Source organism: Vulpes vulpes, chromosome X, assembly GCF_048418805.1.
Source record: "Vulpes vulpes isolate BD-2025 chromosome X, VulVul3, whole genome shotgun sequence".
Taxonomy (NCBI): Eukaryota; Metazoa; Chordata; class Mammalia; order Carnivora; family Canidae; genus Vulpes; species Vulpes vulpes.
In genome coordinates this window covers 37,784,291-37,809,967 of record NC_132796.1, presented here as the reverse complement: position 1 = coordinate 37,809,967, position 25,677 = coordinate 37,784,291, and the positions used below count along the sequence as shown (strand labels likewise).

At 40.8% G+C, this 25,677-nt stretch overlaps 1 protein-coding gene and 1 non-coding gene across 2 annotated transcripts in view; one reads left to right on the top strand and one right to left on the bottom strand.

Annotated features, from left to right (window-relative positions):
- MAOB (monoamine oxidase B) overlaps positions 1-25,677 on the top strand; it is a 117,393-nt gene that overhangs the window by 30,898 nt on the left and 60,818 nt on the right. The window contains exons 2-3 of the mRNA XM_072743413.1: positions 9,485-9,579; positions 10,952-11,089. Coding sequence (XP_072599514.1) covers positions 9,485-9,579; positions 10,952-11,089 — 233 coding nt within the window. The remainder of the gene's footprint in view (positions 1-9,484; positions 9,580-10,951; positions 11,090-25,677) is intronic.
- Positions 1,408-1,514, bottom strand: LOC112930011 (U6 spliceosomal RNA). Its single transcript, XR_003237035.1, has one exon. It is a non-coding gene; the product is annotated as a U6 spliceosomal RNA (small nuclear RNA).

Sequence of the window (25,677 nt, the reverse complement as noted above, 5' to 3'; positions counted from 1 at the left end):
AGGCATCCCTGTGCTGTGGCTTTTCCTTGACACTGAGAGAGGCAATGAGATTCCAAAGGCAGAATTTTTCTCAGGAAGTTGAGTAGTTTCATAAATGGCGTTGACAGTCGTTTAAATTTGAGTAGAGTTCAATGAGAGATTTAATGTTAGACATTCTAAAAATAGTATGGAATTTATACAAAGCATGGAAATTGTCTAACATTGGCAAAGCTAACTTCTTAACTCATGGAGAGTTTCATTCATCACCTCGGTTCTAGGTGACTGATGCACCTTGATTATTATTTACTGCTCTGTGTTGAATGCAGCAAGGATTGCTCTCTATTATGCTTCTTACAGCTCAAGGGCTGAAACTTAGATCCTTAAGCTTTCTTATCATGAGACTCACCCAACTGCTCACGTAACACCTGTTTGGACTAGTGCCCCATTTCTCAGGTCCCCAAATAGCAACGCTTCTCTCCTCTCCACTTTACCCCTGCCAACACGCCAGAGCTCCTTGGCACATAAATGCCAGACTGGCCTGGTCATCTAGGGCTTTTATCCCCATGTTATCCCAAAGTAAGTTCAATTAACAGTGATATTACCTTACCATGGAAGATAAAATTTCTTGTGTGTATTAGTTTGCTGGCGCTGCTGTAACAAAATACCACAGGCCAGGTAGTTTAAAACAACAGAAATATATTGCCTGTAAGTGAGAACTCCCAAATCAAGGTGTCCACAGGGTGGTTCCTTTTGAGCACTAGGAGGGAAAAAGTGTCCTGCGCCTTTCTCTTAGCTTCTGGTTGGTCGTTGCAGTCTTTGTCATTTCCTTGGGCTTCAGAGGCTTCACCCTGACCTCTGCCTTCATTATCACATGGTCTTCTCTGCGTGTGCATGCCTATCACCAGATTTTCCCTTTTTATAAGGGACGCCAGTCATACTGGATTAGGTCTCAACCTAATGACCTCATTTTAACTCTATTACCTCCGTTACAACCCTATCTCCAAAATGATTGCCACAAGTCTAGTTAACATCCACCATATATAGTTACAAAAACTTTTTTCTTATGATGAGAATTTTTAAGATCTCTCTTAGCAAGTTCCAATATCAATATGATGTTATTAATTATGGTCACCATGTTGTATATTACATCCTTGTGACTTATTTATTTTAAAACTAGAGGTTTGTACCTTCTGACCATTTGGTTTAACTTTTTTTCCAGCATTTTCTTATTATGAAAATTTCCAGAGAACTATACAGTCAACACTCATGTACCAACTAGATTCTATAGTTAACAGTTTTGCTGAATTTGATTTTTTCCATTGTAACCATCTATCCATCTCTCTCTTTATCAATCCCTCATTTTTTGATGCATTTCAGAGTAAGTCACAGACATCAGGACCTTTTGCCCAAAACTACCTGAGCACACCTATCCTTAACCAGCTTTGTTTACGAATTTGTGTCATCCTTGTGCAGGGGCCATGCTAATGTTCTCTGTATTGGTCCAATATTAGTATATCTGCTACCCAAGTGAGCACTAACCAGCTTTGTTTAAATCAGTGTTTCTTTGTTCCCCATAAGCACAAAAGACACGTTTTTGTTTGATTTTATTTATTTATTAGAGAGAGAGAGCATGAGCATCATGGCATCCTATGATTACCTTCTATACTTAAAAAACAGGTTTTTTTAAAGTATTTAATTTCTATCCTAATGATTGGATATATCTCAGGAAAATTGTTCTTACCAGTCTAAGATTGCTAGTAGTAATTATTGATTCCATAGCAGTAATCTTTTAAATTTTTGAAGATAAGTAAATATAAATCCTTGTTTTCTGTTACTATTTTCTGATATAAATAGTATTAAAACATTTCTGGAGCACTTGGCTGGCTCAGTTGGCAGAGCACGTGATTCTTGATCTCAGAGTCATGAGTTCAAGCCCCATGTTGGGCTTAGAGATCACTTAAAATTTTTTTAAATTTAATCTGAGAATTATACTTGATAATAATGATTGTTGAGATCCCAATTATAACTTATTAAAGATTCTATAATTATTCATTACTATTGATTAGTTGGTTGGTTGATTGACTGATTTGAGTTCCAGTATAATTAATGTATGGTATTCTGCTAGTTTCAGGAGTGTAGTATAGTGATTCAATAATTCTGTGCATTTTTACACAGTGCTTGTCATGATAAGTGTACTCTTAATCCCCTTATTTATATGTATTCCATGGAATTTTCCAAAAGGATTTGAGGCAGGTGAATTAAAAGTTTAGTTTTCTATAATAAAGTTTGTGCATTATAGTCTTCATTTAAAAAACTGAGGAAACAAACCTGTAATTTCTGGGTTTGCATTTATTTTTCATGGGCTTCCATGTTGAGGTAAAGTAAAAAAGTTTGTCCACCTCTGTTACAATATACAGAAGCTATCCCACTCCTTTTCAACAAAAAAGAGTAAAGACAAAAGCTTGATTATGAAATAAGATTTATTAAGATTGCTGACATTTTAGGAAAATGTAACCATTTACGTATAAAAGCATGATGAAGAAACAATTTTTATGGCTTTAGACATATTCTGAAAGGCCTTGGAAGCAATGTTATTCTAGTGTCATCCGGAGAAAGGTTTCTATGGCAACTCACAAACGCTTGATGTTTTTTATTCTTTTCAATAGCATAAATCATCTCATGGCCTGAGGCTTTCGTAAAGGTCTCCTTTACTTTAGAAGCAATTGTCATTTGTTTTCCTGTTATATGTTTTGTCTATCTTAGAGAAAACAAAGCAAAGAGCTTCCAAGAAGGCTTGGAATCTATCTTTTTCATATTTGTGAGCAAGATGTGAGTAGTCCAATTCTAGACTTTGCTTCTCAGTAATCCAAATGGCAGTACTCGTTGGTATGCTTGGTTTATGTCATGTTGCCTCTATTTTCCAAAAAGTTGTGATTGGTGTGTTCTCAGGAAAGAGAAGTCGGTCTGTACCTAAGGAGAAAGAACTGTTCGGCCAAAGCACTTAAGCAATAATTCAGGAGAGCTGACCTTGAGGGCACTGCATTTTTCCAGAAGCTTTCAGATCATCCTGTAACGATATGGTTTCAGGACTTTGGGCACTGACAGGCTGCAGGTGATTTTTATCCATGTATTCTTTCCAAGAGAAGGAATAAAGATATATTTTAATTTTAAAATTTGGTATGCTTGGAGAATTTTATTTAACATAGGCCATTGTATATTATAGGAAGTTATGTGACTAATGAAAAACACATAGCACATAGAAATAGAACTGGATTTTAGATCTAGCCCAGCCATAGCTGGTTGTATAACGCTGAGTGAGCCTTTGAATCTCTCTCGGCCTCCAGTTTTTAATCTAAAAAACAGGAATAATAATGCCAGCCTCAGAGGTCATGTTAAGGACTGAATGTTTGTGAATATAGGAAACTACAGTGCTGTACAAATGTTAAAATGGTTAATATTATCAGTTGGCTGGCTTTCTTTCCAGTTCTTTCTCTTTGAAAACGCCAAAGGTATCCTTTACCTTTTTTTTTTTTTTTTTGAGATTTATCTATTTATTTGAGAGAGAGAGAGTGCAAGCAGGGAGAGAGAGAGACAGAGAAGCAAATTCCATGCTGAGCATGAAGTCCGACGCGGGGCATGATCTCCTGACCCTGCGATCATCACCTGAGCCAAAACCAAGAGTCAGACATTCAACCGACTAAGCCACCCAGATGCACCTCTTTATCATTTCTGGTGTGACCAGAGGAAATCAGTTTCAGTGTGTGCAAATATTTTAGTTTCTTATACTATATTAAATATACTATGTTTACATAGACACCATTGCAGCCATTTATTTATTTATTGACTAATTAAATGTCATCTTTGTTGAGGGTGTTAAACGAATCCATTCCATAATCGCACAAGTGCCAACTGTGTCCTAGCTTTGAGGAGACAAAGAACAGATAATTAAATTCTTATCAATCAGGAAATAAGTTTTCTGAGTTTCAAGGCCACAGCATAATCTGTTCAGGCAATGCCCTGCACGATGTTGCTGGCCTGATGCAGGGACCGAGAGTGAGATCCAGCCCACTTTCTGCCAGCCAAGCCATTTGCACCGAGGTGCCCTGGCTTCACCTAAAGGAAAGATGCCATTTTGAAACTTACCTGCAGGGTGTGTGCCTCTTCCTGTAATTTACACAAAGGCACAGTGGCCCTGATGCTTGTAGGTCGGTGATGTTTAATGGAAGGCTCTCAGTGTTTCACCCTTTAGTGTGAGGACGGCTGCTGGGATGTTCGTTATCCGGAGTCAGAGTGCCTGGATTTGAATACTGGCTCTGCCACTTGTTAGCTGTGTGACCTTGGGCACATTACTTGGCCTCTCTGCACTTCATGTTCTATATCTACCCACTTAGTAGAGTTGTTGAAAGGATAAATTCTTTTTTTTTAAAGATTTTATTTATTTATTCATGAGAGACACACAGAGAGAGGCAGAGACACAGGCAGAGGGAGAAGCAGGCTCCCCGTGGGGAGCCCAATGCGGGACTTGATCCCAGGACCCCAGGGATCACACCCTGAGCCAAAGGCAGATGCTCAACCACTGAGCCACCCAGGTGCCCCAAAAGGATAAATTCTTATATGTAAAACACTTGGAATAGAACGGGCATACAGTCAGGGCTCAAAGTATTAGCTGTTTTGTGCTGTCTTACCTGCCTCTCCTCTCTGTGCTGAAAAGTTCAGCAATTAACAACTGAATTCCATCTACAAATACCACTTTCCTGTAATGAATTCATTTCACAAAGGGGATATTTTCATCTTACCCCAGGCCCTTTGTGGTGTGTGTGTGTGTGTGTGTGTGTGTGTATTTGTGTTAAATAACTAAAAGGCATTCTCTTTAGTGACATCAAAGAATCCCAGTTCTTTGATCAGAAGGTCACTTGGTTGTTTCTAGAATTTTCTTATAAAATCATTCCTTTGTCAGAAGTGACAGAGGTATCGAGGGCTATCTGCATATTTTTGGCTTTTATCCTTCCTGGGGGAATGCTTATATCTCTTACCAGGGTTATAAGGTTAGAGATGCTTTGAGGTACAGCGACTTTCTTTGTCAATTTTGGTTAACATGATACTTTTTTGGAGGGTGGGTAGCTTTAGACTGAGAAAAAAATCCTTCCATGGTATTGAAGTACCGATGTTTCATAATGTTTTCTTTCTTTTTTTAAAAAAAAAGATTTTATTTATTTATTCATGAGAGACACAGACAGAGAGAGAGAGAGAGAGAGGCAGAGACACGGGCAGAGGGAGAAGCAGGCTCCACGCAGGGAGCCTGATGTGGGACTCGATCCCAGGTCTCCAGGATCACACCCTGAGCTGAAGGCAGGCGCTAAACCACTGAGCCACCCAGGGATCCCAGTAATGTTTTCAAAACAATTAGCTTTGCATTTAAAAACTCTGAAAAAAGTTTTGTTAAATGTTGGGTTTTGACATGGAGGGCATGAGCCAGATTCACAAAGCAAAGCATGAGGCAAGTGGTGATTATGATTTTTCTCTTCCCTTCCCACCCCTAAACCCTCCACTGCTTCTAAGACACCTTGAAGAAACCCCTTTTGTTACCGTACTTTCTAGTCTCCTGCATCATCTAACTCTTGGGTCATTTTCTGTGACACAAAAACTTGGAAGCATCAAATGCTAATAGTGCAGTGCGCCACTGATTTTTAGATATTTAAAATAAGTTCCATGTCTAATCCAAACTGAGGGCTCCAGATAATCGAGCTAGTCATCATTTTAATGAAACTTTCTTCCAAATAAACTGCCTGAGAAGAAGGATGCCGTATTTTTATGATTTCATGGCATTAGGCATTAGTCCATTATTACTCGGGTGTGCCGTGCTATTCATCATTCATCCAAGGAAGACTCTTTGAGCCAAAATACCACGGACACTGCACCATCTGGAGTCAACAAATGAGCTGATCTTATCAGGGGCCTGTCAGGGGCTCAGGGGGCTGCTTCTGAATGTGCCAATGATGATTCGTTTGTAAAATATTAATTGATCCTGCATGTTAATTTCCAGTTTAATTAACTTTTTAAAAGTACAAAGCGATTATAAGCTTGCTCCTAAATTAGTTTGCAAAGTTAAATAATCATTTAAGAGAAAAACTGACACTTTAAGGGTCTTGTATTTAGATGGAGAGCAAAACGCTTTCGGTTACTTTGCATCAATCAGTGTAATAGGGTCACTGTATTTTTAATTTTTCCTCTTTGGTCCAAGGGTGGCGGCTAAGAGTTCAGGTTTGGGGCTGAACTCTGACCCGGCCATTTACCGAGTGTGTAATCAATGGCAAGTCAGTGAAAGTCTCCAAACCTCCCATTTCTTTTCTTTTTAAAATGAGAATAATAATACCTCTTCTCATTGTGAAGACCAGACGAGCTTTGCTTGCAAAATGCTTCGCACAGAGCAAAACAAGTGCCCGATGCTTTACGACGGCAGCCGTTACTACTGTGAATATTTTCTTTTTAAAAAACTGCTATTGTTTTTTAACTTGTGTCCGGAAATGGTTGTGTAAGTGTTTAAACAGTTCCAGTCACGTTGTCTAGTGTTTTTCGGGCAAATGTATGTCTGCTGCTTTCTGATTTGGGGTGTTTTTTTTTTTCTTTTTTTTCACCATGGTATTGCATTTTAAGATTCCCAGACTTCCCAGAATGGATCATCCCTCCTATTTTTGTTCTATGGCAAAATGCGTTAAAAGTTTCCAACAACAACTGGCAGGCGAGTGAACTCTTGAGAAATGACCTTGTTGTAAGCTGGGGTGGCTTTGCTTATTCTTCCATCAGTGAAACCATCATCCTCCCCCTAGTCACCAGTGAGGAACCTCTGGAAAGCTACTGCTTAATTTATTTTTTAAAGATTTTATTTATTTGAGAGAGAGAGAGCGAGAGAGAGAGCAAGTGCACAAGCAGGGGGAGGGGCAAAGGGAGAGGGAGAAGCAGACTCCCCTCGGGGCAGGGAGCCTGATGCGGGACTCGATCCCAGGACCCCTAGATCATGACCTGAGCCGAAGGCAGACGCCCAACCACTGAGCCACCCAGGCGCCCCCTTAATCACCTCCTGACCAGATTTCCAAGTCCTCAGCTTCTTAGGTCCCTTGAAATTCCCTCCTCCTAAACTGCAGTGACTTCCTTAAGCCCCCCAAACTTGGACCAATCATTTTTCAAATCAGTTTTTGCCAATTGATACCCAAGAAGCAATTGAAAACTGCCCCCCACCCCTGTGACTGTTAGACCAGTTATAAAGTATTTCCAGCCACATATTTTCATGTTGCCCTATTTAAAGATATTTTTATAATTTTCTGTATATGACTTTTTAAGGCACATGGGCACGGAGAAGTCTCTATTGTATGGTCTGATAAGACCTTGCTTGTTTTAATAACTGCTCATGTTTAGCATCAGATACTACTGAGTAACTGCGCGGACCAAAAGACAGTGCCTTTTGTAGAATAGAAAATGCTAGTGTGCATGGGCAATGTTGTAATTCATTCTGAATCCCTTTGTTTAAGCCTCAGCATGCTTAGCGGGTCCGTCTGAATTCCCTGATAACAGCGGTTACTATGGCTGCATGTTATTTCATATTTCATTTGTCGAACTGATGCTGATAAGAGAAATGGCATTGAATTGTCTGCAGTTTTGAATCTAAATAGAAATGTTTAAAAAATAAATAGAAATGTTTTCCTTTTTTTTTTCCTCGTGAAGGTAAAACTAGCACTGGAGTTTAAAAAAAAATCCAAACGGTATCTTTCCAAATGATCCGATTGTGCAGTGCTGTGCACACTGTGTGTGGGTGGCCGAGGACTTTGGGACCCTTACCCTGCCGCCAGCTAAAAGCCCTGCCCCGCCTCCAAGGACAGGGCTTGGAGAGACAGATGAACTCAAATAATGAAATGTCAGATCGTCCTCTTTTAAAAAATGAGTTTCCTCTTTTAGGATAGCTGATAGACAGTGAACGAAGCCTCAGCTTCTTGCTATGGCTTTTGCGGTGGGCTTGTATTTTATGTTATGCGGATTCTTATCAAACCACAAGATACAAGTGTGTTTTAAAAACAAGTTGAGCCAAATAAAGTGAACTATCTTTTGAAATGTAATTTCCCCCTGGAGCAGAAATTGAAAGATGTGATCTCTGAAGATGATGGCTCTGAGTCCCCGTGGAATGCAGTACGTGTGGTTACGAACTCTGACCCTGGAGTGAAGCTGCCTGGCTCTGCCTGCTGGCTCCTTGTGGGATCTTGTGTGTTTAAGTGTCCTCGGCCCTAAAACGAGATCAATAGTACCTCTTCTGAATGGGTTGTTGTTGTGACAGTTCACTGAATTAGTATAACACTTAGAAGGGTGTCTCAAATGTAGTGAGCACCCAATGAATATTAGTTCTTTTTATAGGAATCTCTCTCGCTCTCTCTTTTTGCACTGGGGGGGAGGGTGTCTAAAAATCCCAGAACTCTTATCTTTAAAAGACAAGATGGAAGCTGTTTTCATTTGTCTGTAAGGCCCAGTGTCTTGGCGTTTTCTTGATTTTGTTTGATCCCATAAGGCAAATGATGAAGGTGATTAGAACTGAGGGACTTCAGTCATCATGGTAAGAGCTCCAGAGTTCTCCAGTCTGAGAACAATCTTACTGGACTCTGTAAGCCTGGTTTTGAAGACGCAAGATTTTAAGATCTCTGTTGTCAAAAACTACACCTAGAATGTACTTATGCCAAAAGCAAAATATATGGACTCTGTAGTAAGCTTTGTACTTCGTCAAAACTCATTGAAGTCGTTGAATAAAGTTTATCGTATGTAAGTTTTCCTCAATAAAATGAGGACAGAGGTTGAGTTAAATTCATGGTGGTGAGAATGTGTAGGCATTTTTTTACTTCATTAATAATTAAATGGAATGCATGGGATCATTGCATTCTTTGGTGATGGCTCACGTGGGGAACTAGGACACAAGAGATTGAATTTTATGTCCTTGGTTTTGAAACTTTACATCACCTTCCAGAAGTTTGCATTAATATAGAATTTAACAGTAAATTCTAGGTCCTCTCAGATGCTTTGAAAGCCTGCTTTTCTCCTGACTTACGGTTTTTCAGATTTACCTTGAGGATGAAGTCAATGGCTACATTTGGTCCAGTGCCTCCTGGGGCTTATCCATTTCTCTGAAGTGTGGCCTTGTGTTTTTTCATTTGTGTTGTCAGATATGTAGTCATGCAACTTAGTCCTTAGAGATAGGACATGTTGGTATAGTGACCAAAGATTTTTTTTTTTATGATTTGAGACATTCCCAAAAATGAAATCTCTTTTGTTCTTACTTGAAATAGCACTTGGTTTCTCAGCCTTGGAATCTGGGCCTCTACTGAGAAACCCTAGCCACCTGTAAGGTGTAGTAACAGTAAGCCATGTGTGTGAGCCAACAGGGACTTTTCTCATCGGCATCAACGTGAGGAGCTTACCTGGAGTCACTGTGCAGTGTTTGACTGTGATTTCTTATTGTATTTTCCCCCAGGCATGGCAGCAGCCAAACTTCTGCATGATTTTGGCCTGAACGTGGTTGTTCTGGAGGCCCGGGACCGAGTGGGAGGCAGGACTTACACCATCAGGGTAAGACATTAAGGATGAGGATGAAGAAATGTGGGACTGAAAGCTGGGTATTTTTTTTCTTTTCTAAAAGCCTTGAATTTCATTAGACTCTTGTTAAGAGAGTGGAAATTACTTTGAAACATTCTCCATAGCCTCTCTCTCTCTCTTTTTTAAGATATTTATTTATTTATTTATTTATTTATTTATTTATTTATTTATTCATGAGTGACACACAGGAGAGGCAGAGACACAGGCAAAAGGAGAAGCAGGCTCCCTATGGAGAGCCTGATGCAGGACTCGATCCCAGGACCCCGGGATCATGCCCTGAGCCAAGGCAGACACTCAACCACTGAGCCACCCAGGCGTCCGACAGCCTCTCTCTCAATTTGCTACTGTTTCCAATATTTTCTTCTGTCTCTCTCTCTTTAAAAAAAAAGATTTTATTTGTTTATTCATGAGAGACACAGAGAAAGGCAGAGACATAGGCAGAGGGAGAAGCAGGCTCCCTGTGAGAAGCCTGATGTGGGACTCAGTCCCAGGACCCCAGGATCACGACCTGAGCCAAAGGCAGACACTCAACCACTGAGCCACCCAGGCATCCCTTCTGTCTCTTTTCTAACCTCATGATGCTTGGCACTTGCCCAATGGCACCAATAAGGAGGTCCTTGGAATAACGTCAGTGAATAAAATAAAGATTCCCACCTTTGTGAAACTTCTGTTATCTTTGGGAGCGTGGTGGAGTGGTGGAGCTAGATGACAAATGGACAAACAACAGGAAAGGAGGGCCTTCTACCTGACTAATAGGTATCTGATTATGCTTGAACACCTTCAGACATAGGGAGGTTTTCTAGTTCCTTCTTCAAAGATCGGTCCTTAGTCATTGGAAGTGAAGCTGATAGATGTGTAACCATATAGAAAACTTGCCTATAAACATATAAGAGCAATTTCTAAGGTTCAATTTATGGCCAAATGTTCCCTCATGCTATCTTTCAAATGTCTGGATTAATCACATAAGAAGTGATTGTTTGGTTTTCTCTAGCATTTAAGTGTCTCAAAATTTGCCTGAACTACTAAATAAAGAGAAATTTAACCACTAATTCATAGCTTACAAATTCAAGGCACTAAAAACCAAACCATGATATGGTATATATTGTGAGTGATGGGGTTCAGAAGTCTGTTGCCTATATAAAGTCCAATCCAGTTTGTTTTAAGGTAAAGAATGGTTTAATAACTAAGTCATGTGAATGAAAACAGAATCCCATTTTCCATGGATACACCTCAAGGTGTGTCTATAATATGTGAAATGCCAATTTGCTTATTTCAGAGCTCTTTTTTCTGTCTTAGGAAAAAGATTTTCACAACTATTTTTATTTTTTTTTCTGTGGGAAAACAGAACCAAAAGGTTAAATATTTGGACCTTGGAGGATCGTATGTTGGGCCAACTCAGAATCGTATCTTAAGGTTAGCCAAGGAGCTAGGATTGGAGACCTACAAAGTGAATGAAGTAGAGCGTCTCATCCACCATGTAAAGGTAAGCCTGGGCCAGCCTTTGAAGGATTTGAAGACTTCTCTATGGGTCTTTCCATATGTGAATTTCAGATCTTTCACTCAGAGAATCTACTGCATTCCTGAATGATGCACATGTATTTTATACATGTATTTCAACCATTCTGAGAATGTTTTCACTGTCATCAAAGGGTAATTGGGTGGGAATTCTAACCTATTTAGGAAGGCTACTGACAAAGTGGTATTGCCCATTTGGCACAAAGTTTGACAAAACTAATAAGGAAAAAATGTTTGTGACTGATTTATTAAATGCCACTATTTAAATACCTAGGCTCTTTCATATGTCATAAAAACTTGTGTACAGCTTTATAAATGCTGCCCTAGACTTCATATTATGAAAAGTGTAATATGCCTAATGTAATATTTTGAAATTTTGTCATTGTATCCTATATATCATCTAAGATTACTGTTCTTTGGAGATTTACATAAAAGTGGCCCAAGTCCCAAATTCCATCTTTGGATTGATGGAGAAGGTCCATTGACCTCCCCAAAATTTCTGAGGTTACTGGGTCTGTCCTTCCCATGATCATTTGTGGCTCATGGTTCCTGCTTCCGTGACACCTATGCTCATTCATGTCTTATAGCCTGTGTCTCTGGTCTTCCCTTTGCTCCATGCCAACCTGTGTTCAAATTCACCTCTTTTTTTTTTTTAAAGGATTTTATTTATTTATTCATGTGAGACAGAGAGAGAGGCAGAGACATAGGCAGAGGGAGAAGCAGGCTCGCTGAAAGGAGCCTGATGCGGGACTCGATCCCAGGACCCCGGGATCACAACCTGAGACAAAGGCAGACATTCAACCACTGAGCCACCCAGGTGGCCCCAAATTCACCACTTTATCTCTATTTTCTTCAGAACAACCCAAGCATATGTGGGCAACAAACTTGACTGACATGTCGAGCAATGGGAGTGGAGGGTTTCACTGCAGAAACACAAATAGCTTAGAATTGAATATGGGACATTCTTACTCTAATGAGCTCTTAGACCAGTGAGCCACCTGGGGACTTCTCACTGGCCACACTTTGTGCATCCAAGTCACTCACCACGTTGCTGTCTTCAGGGTCTTCTCATATCTTCCTGATCCTTATTTTCCCAGCATCTTCGTCTTCGTCCAAAAAGTCACTATTGTTCTCTGACAAACAGAGAGTCACCTACTCTGGGTCCCTCCCTGGAGTCCCACGGGGAACTGGCAGAGGTTTTGAACTTCAGCTTTCCCTCTTTTCCATACTTGCCTTTGCAAGTGGAAGTGAGCAGTACAGAGACGTACTCCTCACCTGTAGAAATCATCCCTTTAGTAGACAGAAGAAACCAGGAGTAGTCCATTTTAATTTACACTAACAATGTAGACTCCCTTATATTATTTGTGAGTGATAATATCAAGAAGGACAAATAGCAGATTGTACATTATGAATCATTTAATAAAACAGGAAATAAAAATCATCTTACTTGGTGCAATGCGGTAAAAGGTTTCCTTAATTTATACATAAATGTTTTGGTTGACCTTCAGATTTTGTTTTATAAGCCTTTTCACCTTGCTTCCATCTGTGTCTAGCAGAAAAAGAGGCACATGAATTAGAAATGAAAATGTAGCATGGTGATAGCGCAATTTGTTGAACATCAATCAACAAGCTTCGTAAACATCCTTCATTGGATTCCTTGCTTTTAAATGTAGGTCACGTTGACCAATTTCTTTGTCCTCCTTGTCCTAATATGGAAGACGCAGAGACTGGCTTCCCAGAACACTGGGTTCGCTTTTAGATTTTTCCAGACAAAGGAGATGACTAGAGATTATATTCCTTTCTATGTCTTTGTGTGTGCTGGGTTTCTTGGCAGTCAGAAGCTATGCCCAGGATGCTTTGTTCTTCTGGTTATCTTACGGCTGACGTTAAGTTCCTTATTTGAAAGAGATTGCTCGCAGTCATCAATTGCGGAAATGATGTTACACTGAAATAATTTTTCAGAGTGATGGCCACATGTGCTGCTTTCCTAGACGATTTCAAATAATCTATGTGCGGCTAAGGAAAAAAAATAAAAATAATTAAGCAGTATCTCTGACCCGATATTGGGTAAATACGTATGCCCACAATGCTCCTTATAAAATTTCAGATAAATGTTGTTGGTTTTTAATTATTACAAAAGGAAAAATATAATTAGAAAAGATGGGTAAAGAAAAGCAATTTAAAGACCCTTCCATAATCCTAGCTAGAGAAAGTCACCGGAAAATATTCTCTTGGTTCATAGTTTTTCATATTCCTGTCCTGCTATTTCCTGACCTCTACTGGAGGAAATGAGAAACATCAGTATGCTTAAAAATATCGGATACATATGCATATATGTATATATATATTTGATACACTGACTTACTCTGGAATTAATTCTCACTACCAGGACCACTGAAACACTAATGAGGCTATGAAATAAAGGTCTTTTTCAGGCTCGATAGAGGTGCTCATTTGACCTCCTGTGGCCAATTCCAGATAATAAATAATGATAAAGACCTGATGCCTAATAAGTTCTCCCAAAACTAAGCATTTGTCCTCCACCCTCATCACCTCTATGAGTCTGCTCACATGTCATTTTTCTTCTTTTTAACCGGTGAAAAGCATTCTGGATGGCTGTGTCTGTTTCTGGAATTAATGATAACAACTCTGGTGTTCTATTTCCTTCTACCTACCAAAGAATGTAGTTCAGAAATTTGTCTCTGTCATGGTAGGCAGTGCTGTAGGCATTTGGACACTACTCTCTATTGCCTATTTCAGTAACTGCTGCCTGGTGCAAACTACAGTTCGTGCAAATATATAATATATTTGTGTCTTTTTTCATCAGCCACCCCATGTGTATTTCCTTTTTTTTTTTTTTTAAGATTTTGTTGATTTTTTCATAAGAGACACACAGAGAGAGGCAGAGACATAGGCAGAAGGAGAAGCAGGCTCCCTGTCGGGAACCCAATGTGGGACTTGATCCCAGGACCCCGAGACCATGACCTGAGCCAAAGGTAGATGCTCAACCACAGAGCCACCCAAGCACCCCCCCCACAATGTATTTCTTTTTTTTTTTTATGATAGTCACAGAGAGAGAGAGAGAGAGAGAGAGAGAGAGAGAGGCAGAGACATAGGCAGAGGGAGAAGCAGGCTCCATGCACCGGGAGCCCAATGTGGGATTCGATCCCAGGTCTCCAGGATCGCGCCCTGGGCCAAAGGCAGGAGCCAAACCGCTGCACCACCCAGGGATCCCCCCCCCACATGTATTTCTTAACCCAAAACCTGAGAGTATCACTAATGCCACTTACCATATTGTCAGATTCTTCTATTCAAATCAGTCTGTTCAAGGAATCTGCTTTTTAAATTTTTTACCTGGTCGTTCATGGAAGACAGTTTTATGGGCAGATTTAATAACATTAGGCTGAGGAACTTGAACTTGCTGGTCGGAAGTGAAACTAATGGAATGGAGCTACTCATAAGGGGGGGAAGGTCCAGTAGCTTCTGATGGACTAGCTCTCTGAAGGAAGGGTGTCTTTCTTAAGAAACGATGACTCCCTTGGGGCACCTGGGTGGCTCAGTCGGTTAAGCATCCCAGTGTCCTGGGATCGAGCCTTGCATCAGGCTCCCTGTTCAGCTCCCTTCTCCCTCTGCCTGCTGCTCCCCTTGCTTGTGCGCTCGCTCTCTCTCTCTCTCTCAAATGAATAAATACAAAATCTTAAAAAGAGAGAGAGAAAGAAGAGAAATGATGATTCCCAGTATCACCAGTTCCCTGGTAGTTGTAGAAGGAATAGTCTTCTGATAGAGGGGGTGTGTTTGTGCCAGCCCCGTAACAAGCATCCATAACCCCCTGATGTGCTGTGATATACGGGCCTCTTTCCTGTCTGCCTCCAATCTGCCAGAAATGCCTATAATTACTGAGTGGCGTTCATTTTTAGTACTCCCATAGATCTGTCTTCTGTTGCTAACATGTGGTTTTCCAAAGCCTTGTTCGTGAATAAAAGATGTGATACCAAGCTATATTGGGATTTAATTATCGGTGGGAAAAGTGATCACTTCAGCTCAACTCTTTATAATTTAGAAGGTGTTTTCCTCACTTCTAAAATCCGTGATGCAGCCGTTAGAGCTTAACAGTATGGAAAGTTTTAATCTGTTTTGCAAATAGTCATGCCAATTCCTGCTAGTACAGTTTAGAAGGCAGCTGTTCAGATGTCTTGGAAGTGACTTGTAAAAATTGTTCTCTTTTAGGGACTGTCTCATAATTAAAAAGAAAAAGACGAAAAGTAAAAACTTCTTAAGGAATATCACTGTATTTTGATTTACACCTTTCTCTTTTATCTAGTGTGTTTGTGTCTGCGTGTGTGCATGTGGTTGTTCTCTTGTTGATTTTTTTATTCTGTTGGGTTCTTCTCTTGAAGACAGTGGAGAAAATCCTGAAGTTTGGGACAATATAGGCTATTGGCAAATACAGTTTCTCTGTTTTGGAAGCTTGTATCAGTCTGAACTTTGGAACTAGAGACGAGTAAAATGTGAAAGGGCTTTAGCCCAGCCGCACACTGCTGATCATTTCCAAACTTTAGCTCTCTGGAGAGACTGAAAAAGAAGAAGAAAAAAAAAAAAGATACTCTGGTCTTAGCTTCCTGGCAGTCAGAAGCCGAGCTCATTGTTCAAGTCTCTTGTGTGTATGTATGTGGTCAGCCAGCCTCAATGCTCAAAGAGGCATATGAATGAGGTGACATCTCTCAAATATATTGCCTAGCTGTTGCTGTTGCAACTGCCATTGCTCATGCAACCTCGTGGAGGAGGTACCGTTTGGCTCACCACATTGGTTTGTTGAGAACACTGAAATCCAGTTGAAAAATACAGTACACCAAAAGCACATAAAAGACAGAGGGTGGTGACTAGATCTCTATCAGCAAGACTCGTTCTGTGAATTTCTCAAAAAGAGATCACAGATGCTCAATGCTCTCTCCGTGTTAGGGAACAGCAACAGAATGAAGGCTCAGATATTGGGAAATAAAATATTCAGAATATAATCGCATTTGCCACCCAGGACCTCAGCATCTACCAGAAATCAGCAAATCAGAACTGTCTGGTCTTCAGGCTGTCAGTGTTCCCTTCTCCACAGCTCCGCCTCCAGTCCTATTATTGCAGGGAAGCCCGGATCAAAGTCCAGCTTCACTTGCTTCTCTTGTGCTGACACAAGTCCCCAGGAACAGGTTAGACAAACTCTTGTACTTGGCCCGGGAACAGCTGCCCATTTCCCATGAACTTCACACATGCCATACACAGCTCACTGGATCCGAGAGTCTGCTCTAGCTCAGATGGGCTTCCTGAACCTTCTCTTCCCCTCCCACCCTCACTCCACAACATTTCTTATTTGTTGGAAACAAATATGTATCATCATGGGATATTTTTTTTAAATGTGGAGAATAGTAATTTCCTCTTCAGCAAATGAAACCCATTTGTCTAGTGATCATTCTGAAGCTTATGTTAAATTATTCTAGAAACCGAAGTGCTCATTTGTGTTCTTTAGAAAATACAGGCAGATTTTTGGCATGTAATAATTTGCTGAAAATTATGCCTTCAACGGCTGGATTTGGAGCAATATTTTGGGATAGGAGATGAATTTATTCTAGGCCTTCGAGGTTTCCACTGGGAACTTAGTTTATGAGAAAATCGGTAAGCCTATTCTCTATGTGTGAACACATATGCACATCTGGAGAAACTTAATAGCGGCTAGAGTGGCGGGCAGCACAGAGTTAGTTTTAAATCATGTTGAAGGGGGCACCTGGGTGTCTCAGTGGTTGAGTGTCTGCCTTTGCTCAGGGCGTGATCCCAGGGTCCAGGGATCGAGTCCTGCATCGGGGTCCCCATAAGGAGCCTGCTTCTCCCTCTGCCTGTGTCTCTGCCCCTCTCTGTGTGTCTCTCATGAATAAATAAATAAAATCTTCAATCAATAAATTAATTATGCTGGAGGCAGAGGGCAGAGAATGTATAGAATTCAGTTATGATGGTGAAATTCACTAAAGGAAGTAGGCCCTTAGCTTCAGTCTTGGGCCAGATTTGACAGCCCCTGAGCCACATCATCATTAGGTGCTGCCAAGTAGTCCAAAGAAGATGCAGTGAAAGGGGGCGCCTGTGGGTCTCAGTTGGTTAAGCATCTGCCTTCGGCTCAGGTCATGATCTCAGGGTCCTGGGATCGAATCTTGTATCAGGCTCCCTGCTCAGCAGGGCGTCTGCTTCTCCTCTCCCTCTGGCCCTCCTCTTTGCTTGTGCGCTCTCTCTCTCTCTCTCTTTCAAAATAAGTAAATAAAATCTTAAAGAAGCAGCAGCAGCAGCAGCAGCAGCAGCAGTGAAACGGTCCCAGTTCACCAAAGCATGGTGGCTGATAAGGGCAACCAGGTAACAGGTTAAAGAGCTTTGGCAGCCTGCAGTTACTGAGGGATTGACGGGAAGTACAAGACCGTGTAAAATGTGTTGGCCCACCTTGCCACCCCCTCAGCAGCCCACAGAAAGGCTTACACGTGAATTTGGAGTCTGTTGCTCACAGAGCCCTTGTCTTTCTCCTGGCCTTTGCTATAACCAATAAATAATAGTAACACTACTGTGTTTTGGACAGCCAGACCCTTCCAAGTAAGGGCTTTTATGTGTGATGTCTTATTTGTGAGTCATTTGGTTGTGAACTAGTTTTAGCCCCATTTCACAGGTAAGAACATAAAGGCTGAAGAGATTAATTGCACAGGGCAGGAAACGATGGGGTCAGAGTGTGAACCAAGTTCTTTGGGTGCCAAGAGTACACTGACACCCTGCTGTCCTCTGGATGAGAGGCTTTCCATCATCGCATTTTGAACCCCAGTGCCTGGCTTGCCCACCTTTCTTCCTTCCAGACATATGTGCTTGTATCTTGGAAAAATCCAGTTCAAGATTTTCCTTTCCTTACAATGTTCTGCAGTTGACTACATTTATCCCACTGGCTCTCTCTCTCTCTCTCTCTCTCTCTCCCTCTCTCTCTCTTTAAGATTTTATTTATTTATTCATGAGAGACACAGAGAGGCAGAGACACAGGCAGAGGGAGAAGCAGGCTCCCTGCAGGGACCTTGATGCGGGACTCCATCCTAGGACCCCGGGGTTAACGACCTGAGCCAAAGGCAGATGCTCAACCTCTTAGCCACCCAGGTGCCCCTGACTGGCTCCTCAAACCCTGTATCCTCCTCACATTCTTGATTATACTTTGTCAAACCCTATTTGAAAATAGGATGAATAGTGTTCCATTATGTGTACTTCAGTATTGCACACGCACACACAAAAGACATATTTTTTGTTTATATTTAACATTCCTGAATAGTCCTATTTTTATGCTTTCACCTTAAGCAAGTATTTTTAGGTCTGCTTTTTCACTCATGAATATTTCACAGATCCTCTCCAGGGTCATTAAAAGTTCTCTGTTTAAAAAAAAGTTCTTTATAGATCCCATTTTAAACAGATGCATAATACTGCGTTATAAGAACACACTGTAATATAGTTGTTTGCCAATCAGTTACTTTCAGTGAGGCATCTATACTCTATTCAAATCCTCCAACATTTAGTGAACATCTAACACAGGTCACTAGTCTGCAAGTGCTGGGCTAAAAAATAGAATTTGAGAGAATTTGGGCTACAGTCAGCTTGAGATTTGTGAGACCAAAGATTCAATATTGAAAGGAAATTAGCTCCCAAAATAGAAAAAATGACTAAATAAAATACAGTATAAAAGAAAAAAAGATTCCCATGCCACAATTAAACCAGAAAAGACAGCAGCCTCAGGTCATAAAATTTGAGAATTTGAAAGCAAGGAAAACTAAGTTTCTAATCCTGGCTGCTCGATCCCGGAGCTCAACTATTGCTGAAAGCAAAGGTATTACAAGTAAAAGCCAGTGATCATGAACTCTTCAACAATTTCCCTTAGAGTGCCAAGGCTAGTAAGTACTTGGTGTGCCTTCCAAATTATCCAGACGACAGTTTTGCCAATGTGTTACCACTTTCACTACCTCTTAATCCTGTGACGTCTCTTTTCTGGCCACCTTCGTTCTGTCCACTAAGCCAATGGCACCCTATTTATTTACTTATTTTTAAGTTTTTATTTTCATTTCAGTTAACATACAGCATTACGTTAGTTTCAAATGTACAATATAGTGGTTCAGCACTTCCATACATCACCCAGTGTTCATCACAAGTGCCCTCCTTAATCCCCATCACCTATTTCACCCAATGGCGCCCAATTAAAATTTAACCATAACAGTATTCCACTTCGAGGTGTCAGCAGATGGGGACTTAACTCAGGGATGGATAAACTTTGGTGAAACTGTTTTTAAACAATAAATACATTTAAATAATGATTTAAATATAAAGAATTGGAAGAATTATGATTGTAGTACAGAATATACTACAGACTGTATTTTATTTTTATTTATTAGAGAGAGAGAGAGAGAGAGAGAATGCCACTGGGGAGAGGGGTAGAGACAGAGAATCTCAAGCAGACTCTACACTGAGCACCGAGCCCGATGTGGGGCTCAATCTCACGACCCTGAGATCATGACCTGAGCCCAAACCAAGAGTCAGACGCTTAACCAACTTCGCCACTCAGGCGCCCCTAGACTATATTTTTAAACCAATCTTCATATGGTAAAAAAAAAAAAAGATATAATAATCTATAAAATCAGGATGTGAGGATGGTGAGAAGGGAAGAAGTATAAGCAAATTGAGTGCTAGTGACATCTTCTTTCATAGCATGGAATCAATCTATACCAAAAGTAAACTTGTGGCCCATAAAAAACACAGACTCAAATCACTTACTGGTTTTTATAACCTTTTCACTTTCTGCTACAGGGCTCTTTTACAAACTAATATTTCTTGGGGTTATGCAACATTCATTTGAAATTTAGTACTTCCTTCAGTTCACTTCAGTTTGTGTTTGTTCCATTAAATTTGAATACATTTAGGTCATTAAAAATAACAAATATGGTATGATTTGATTCTTAGATACTTACATTTCTTTCTTTTTCCCTTCCTCCTGCCCTACCTCTCTATTTCCTTCCTTTCTGCCTTCCTGTTTTTGTTTTCTTTCTCTCTCTGTCAGTCATCCATTTGTGCATTTATTTATCCATCTATCCATCCATCCACCCACCCATCCATCTTTCTGTCTTGTAGGTGCTTATAAAGGGGTCTGGAATGTCAAGCACCAAAAGTTATAGGTGTTTTTAACCTGGATAGTATGATTTGAGATCATTTGCTTCCTTCTTTTTTGAAATTTTTTAATACTGCTGAAACTTTTTTTTATAAAGAACTCCTCTCATTTTTATTTTTTAAAATGTAATTAGACACAGACTACTTTTGAGAGCTCATGGACTATGAGAAGAGGTTAGACTCTGTAACTCACATCTGCCCAGCAGCAATCTCCCGGGGTTATATATCTATTAACAATGACCAAACTGCTTCCAGCTGGGCTTAGTGACTGAGCTTCAACCCTTTGAGTTTAGACGAGTCTAGATCCCAAAGCAGCTGTTTGAATGCAGAATGTCAAAGGTTCTTACCCTGTTATTACTGGGCTGCAGGATTTTCCCAGTGTCACACACACACACACACACACACACACACACACACACGTGCGCGCGCACGCTTCATTGTTAACCTTTTGTGCCACCTTGGCCACGTTCTTTGTGCTTTTGTACCTTGGTTTCTCCATTTTCAAAAGGAAGGTGTTTGTACCTGTGCTGCTTAGTGCTTTGAGCTTAAATTAAAGAGAAAAGATGCTAACAGAAGATACGATTAATCTTAATTCTCACCAACAAGGCTGCTATGATACACTGAAATTACTAAGGATGTTTTGATAAGAAAGCTAGAGTCTGTTTACCTTTCTTTTGAAAAACTTTTCTAATGATTGTGTGGATTCTTACTACCAAGTTAAGAATTTGAATGGCAAGCACCAGGTAGGATGAGGCTGTACAAATTCTTATCAGAAGAGAAGAGGGCCAATAAACTCATCCTGAAAATATTTTTATGATCCTTATACACTGAACTATAACTCTTCCTTCTTTTAAATCCAGGCTTCTGTCCTTTATGTGTGTCCCATATTATTAATAGGCTAAGCCATCAGCCTTTGGTTGCAACTAAACTCACATGCTCAGACACATAAGAGTAAATAGATAATAGAAGAGAGAACAAAATCTCCTTTCCTGGTTGCATTCATCTTCTATGTTTCCTTCAGCTCTCTTCTGGTTTCTTTAGGCCCTGACATATGGGACAGTTATTATTAGACCCAGTTGAGGTCCTTCCTTTCAAGCAATTTTGGTTTTCTTCTAGAACTGTCAGGAGACACCACATGTCAAAGTTTACTAATCCCTAAATAACCTAAGTTCAGAGAATCAAAATACATTATTATTTTTTTCTTTTTTTGACATCTACGTGAAATCTGGGAACATTCACCAAAACAGTTTAAAGCAGCATTGTACAATAGAAATAGATGTGCCACATATGCCATTTAAATCTTCTAGTAACCATATTTTTTAAAGATTTTATTCATTCATTTGACAGAGAGCACAAGCAGCAGAAGCAGCAGGCAGAGGGAGAGGGAGCAGCAGGCTCCCCGCTGAGCAGGGAGCCTCATGCAGGGCTCGATCCCAGGACCCTGGGATCATGACCTGAGCCAAAGGCAAACACTTAACCAACTGAGCCACCAGACGTCCCTCTGATAACCATATTGAAAAGTAACAAGAAAGAGGTGAAATTGATTTTAATAGTATATTTTATTTAACCTAATATATTCATAATAGTATAGTTTCAACATGTAGTCAACATAAAACATGATTAATATGGTATTTTACATTCTTCTTTTTTTTTTTTTAACTAAGCCTCTGATATCTGGTGTGTCTTTTATACATCTAGCACATGTCAATTTGGACTAGCCACATACCAAATGCTCAATAGCCATGTACGGCTTGTGGCTACTGTACTGGACAGCACAGACCTCAAAGGTTAGCAGATTCCATGTATTTTTGCAAACATTTTGCATACATCTTCAATTTTTTAAACACCTGTACAAAACATATACCTAGATCCTACAACATAGATCCTACATCATGGCACAGATAAACTTCACTTCAAATATCTGACATCAAAAAAACTTGGAAAGCAAATAAAATGATATTCCTCCTATGTATTTTGCTTCCTTGTGGCAAACCAGCTTTGAATCACATTTTAAAAACTCTCCGAGGGGCACAGGGAGGTGCCACATGTCTGATATGTTTACTCATGAGACCATGACCATGAGGTTAAAGTGGTCAGAGGTGCCGCCAAAGAGAATGCTTTGTACACTTCTCAAAAGCTTGAGGGACATTGCTGAATAAATTTAAGGGGATAATTTTATGGAGAGCATAAAAACTTTTTGTAGAGTGCCATTATTTTATTAAAATTGTCAAATTGTCTCTGACTGACTAACTCAGGAGAACCCATAGAAATGGCCCAAAGTACTAGAAATGATTATTATAAAATACATTGAGAGAAGATACCCACAAGTACTGAGTTGTAGAGAAAATAAGCCTGTAGCTTGGTGGAAAAATGTATTCATTTACTCATTTCATCTTTCAGCACACATGCTCCACGCAAAACTCGGAGCAAAAGGGCTGCAGAGTGGCCTGGAGTCTTTTACTGCTGACATTTACTGTTTCCCCTTTTTTCATTTGGCAAATGTTAAGGGCAGCTGCCACAGACAGTGTCTGGTCACGTGCAAACCAGGAAAAAGAAATCATAATTCACAGTCACCGGCCCTTTGGGCTCTCACGTTGCACCAAACACACCCAGGCCTTATGGCCCCTGGTGATTCAGTTCAAAACTGAAATTATTTATTTTTGTTTTTTAAAATATTTTATTTATTTATTTATTCACGAGAGACACACAGAGAGAGGCAGAGACAGAGGCAGAGGAAGGAGCAGGCTCCCTGTGGGGAGCCTGATGTGGGACTCGATCCCGGGACCCCAGGATCACATCCTGAGCCAAAGGCAGATGCTCAACCACTGAGCCACCAAGGCGTCCTCAAAACCGAATTTAATAATGACAATAGCCAATATCTTTTGAGATTTACATCTATATCACGCACTGTTCTAAGCATGTGATATACATCATCTCCCTAATACTCAGAAAAGCCTGGTGGTTACTATTATCCCTTATTTACAAATGAAGACATGGAAGCACAAAGCATCTGGGTGATTTGCTCAAGATCCCCCAGTTGGTAAGTGATGAGGTGGGATCGACCACCCTGATTCATCTCCCTCTGAGGTCTGGGGACTTGGCTCTACAGCCAAGGTACTGATGTCCACGAAAATCCTACAAAAGGGTGGGGAAGTCTCGAGAAAGAAGAGACAAGGGTAAGGGTGCAGAGAACTGAACCCTCCTCTTTGTTGTAATCAGGTTCTTGCTCCCTCCTGCTGATTTTTGTTTAATTCTCGTTTGACCTCCTGGGACCTAGCTGATCTCCTAGTGGCATTAGGAGCTCGCGGAGGCCACTGACATAAAACAGTCCATTTGGTTACATCAAGGGCCATCGGGAGACATTGAGTCATCCTATTTCATTCTTTTTTTTAAAAAAAGATTTTATTTATTTATTCATCAGAGACACAGAGAGGAGGCAGAGACACAGGCAGAGGGAGAAGCAGGCTCCCTGCAGGAAAGCCCAATATGGGACTCGATCCCGGGACCCCAGGATCATGCCCTGGGCTGAAGGCAGGCGCTAAACCACTGAGCCACCCAGGAATCCCCCTATTTCATTCTTAATCCAAAAATCTTAAGGAGTATTAAAGGTGCTCATTCTGGGGAGACAGCTGGAACTCTGCACTACACACAACAAACATGAGAGTTGACGGCCATATGCATGTCTCGGGTTCATTTGACTTTTCCATTGCAAGGTGTGATCATAATAAGGTTATAAGAAGCATTGCTTTACAGACAGCATCAACCTTAGGCACAAAAGAGAGGATGCAGAAAAAAAAGAGAGAGAGAGAAGATGCAACTATATATTTAAGGGTGACCTACATAGAGGAGCTGTTGGGCGGTAGAGGAGTATTGTTAACAATACCTAATGATATTGACCCTTTGGATTAAAAAGGATGAGAGTCCATCTAAAAACAACAGGTTGTATTAAGCTACTACTGTTCTTTCTGAGGCCAGGATAGTTGTACCACTGCTCTTTTAGGGGCCTCATATTTCTCCTGTATTGGTCGCAGGCATTTCTCCCAGATTGCTGTTGACATCTTGTCTATATATCTAGGCTGGAGCCAAGGTTTCTTGACTATAAAACCCTAGGAACAAAAAAAAAAAGTCAATAGGAAATAATTCAAAGAAGGAATAAAATTGAATTTTTATCCTGGCCTACAAGTACCTATATGATATATCCCTACCCCCCCTCCTGACTTAGCACCCTCTAGTTCAGCCACTCTGGATTCTGGAATGTCAAGGATATTCCTACCCCACGGCTTCTGTATGTCCAGACAGGTTAAAGCTGGCCACAAATTCTCTGACACTCCTCCCATGGTGGGGCAGAGGTGGGTTCTATGCACCCTCCCTTTGAACCTAAGAGGGCCCTATCATTGCTTTGAGTTATATCCTGCCTTGAGTTATATCCTGCAAGAAGTCCAGATATCCTGAGATACCCTGAGACCCTGAGACTCCAGATACCCTGAGACCACCATGCCTGAGGGGACACATGTAAGCTTACTGGTCACCTGTCCCAGCTGAATCCAACCTTCCAGCCATCTCTCCCAAGGCACTAGACTTGAGAGTAGAGATATCTTGTATGTTCAGTATAGTGGAGCTTTCAAATAGCTCCAACCCCAGCTGCTCTCCAATGCAGCCACACTGGTGACCTCGAGCAAGGACTGCCCAGCTGAGTCCTGTCAATCCATAGGCCTGTAAGAGATAATATTAGATTAATGTTTTAAGCCATGAAGTTGTGGAGTTATTTTATGCAGCTATAGATAACCAAAACACATTTGTTGGGGCACCTGGGTGGCTCAGTGGTTGAGCGTCTGCCTTTGGCTCAGGGCATGATCCTGTGTCCTGAGATTGAGTCTCACATTGGGCTCCCCACATGGAGCCTACTGCTCCCTCTGCTTATGTCTCTGCCTCTGTCTTTGTGTCTCTCATGAATAAATAAATAGAATCTTTAAACACACACACTTGGAATGCTCTTTCTCTGCTCTCAATGCCTCCTTGGGGAGGCCTTCCTTGATTGCTCTATCTTAAGGAGTAGCCTCTCCCCGCTGCCCCCATCTGGTATTCTCTATCCCAAATTTGTCCCTTCCCTGCTGCTTTGTTTTCTCACAGCACTCACAAATGCCTACCATCACATGGATGTATATGTTTTTTATCTGCTTTCTCCAGCTAAGTCGTAAGCTCCCTAGGGGCAGAAATGGTTTTTTCTCTTTTGTCCACTGCTGTATCTCCAGTGCTTGGATTGAGACCTAATACATAGTAAGCTGTAGATAAATGTTTTCTGCATGCACGACTAGAAGAATTGGTCTTTGCCCCTATGCAAGCCTATTCCTT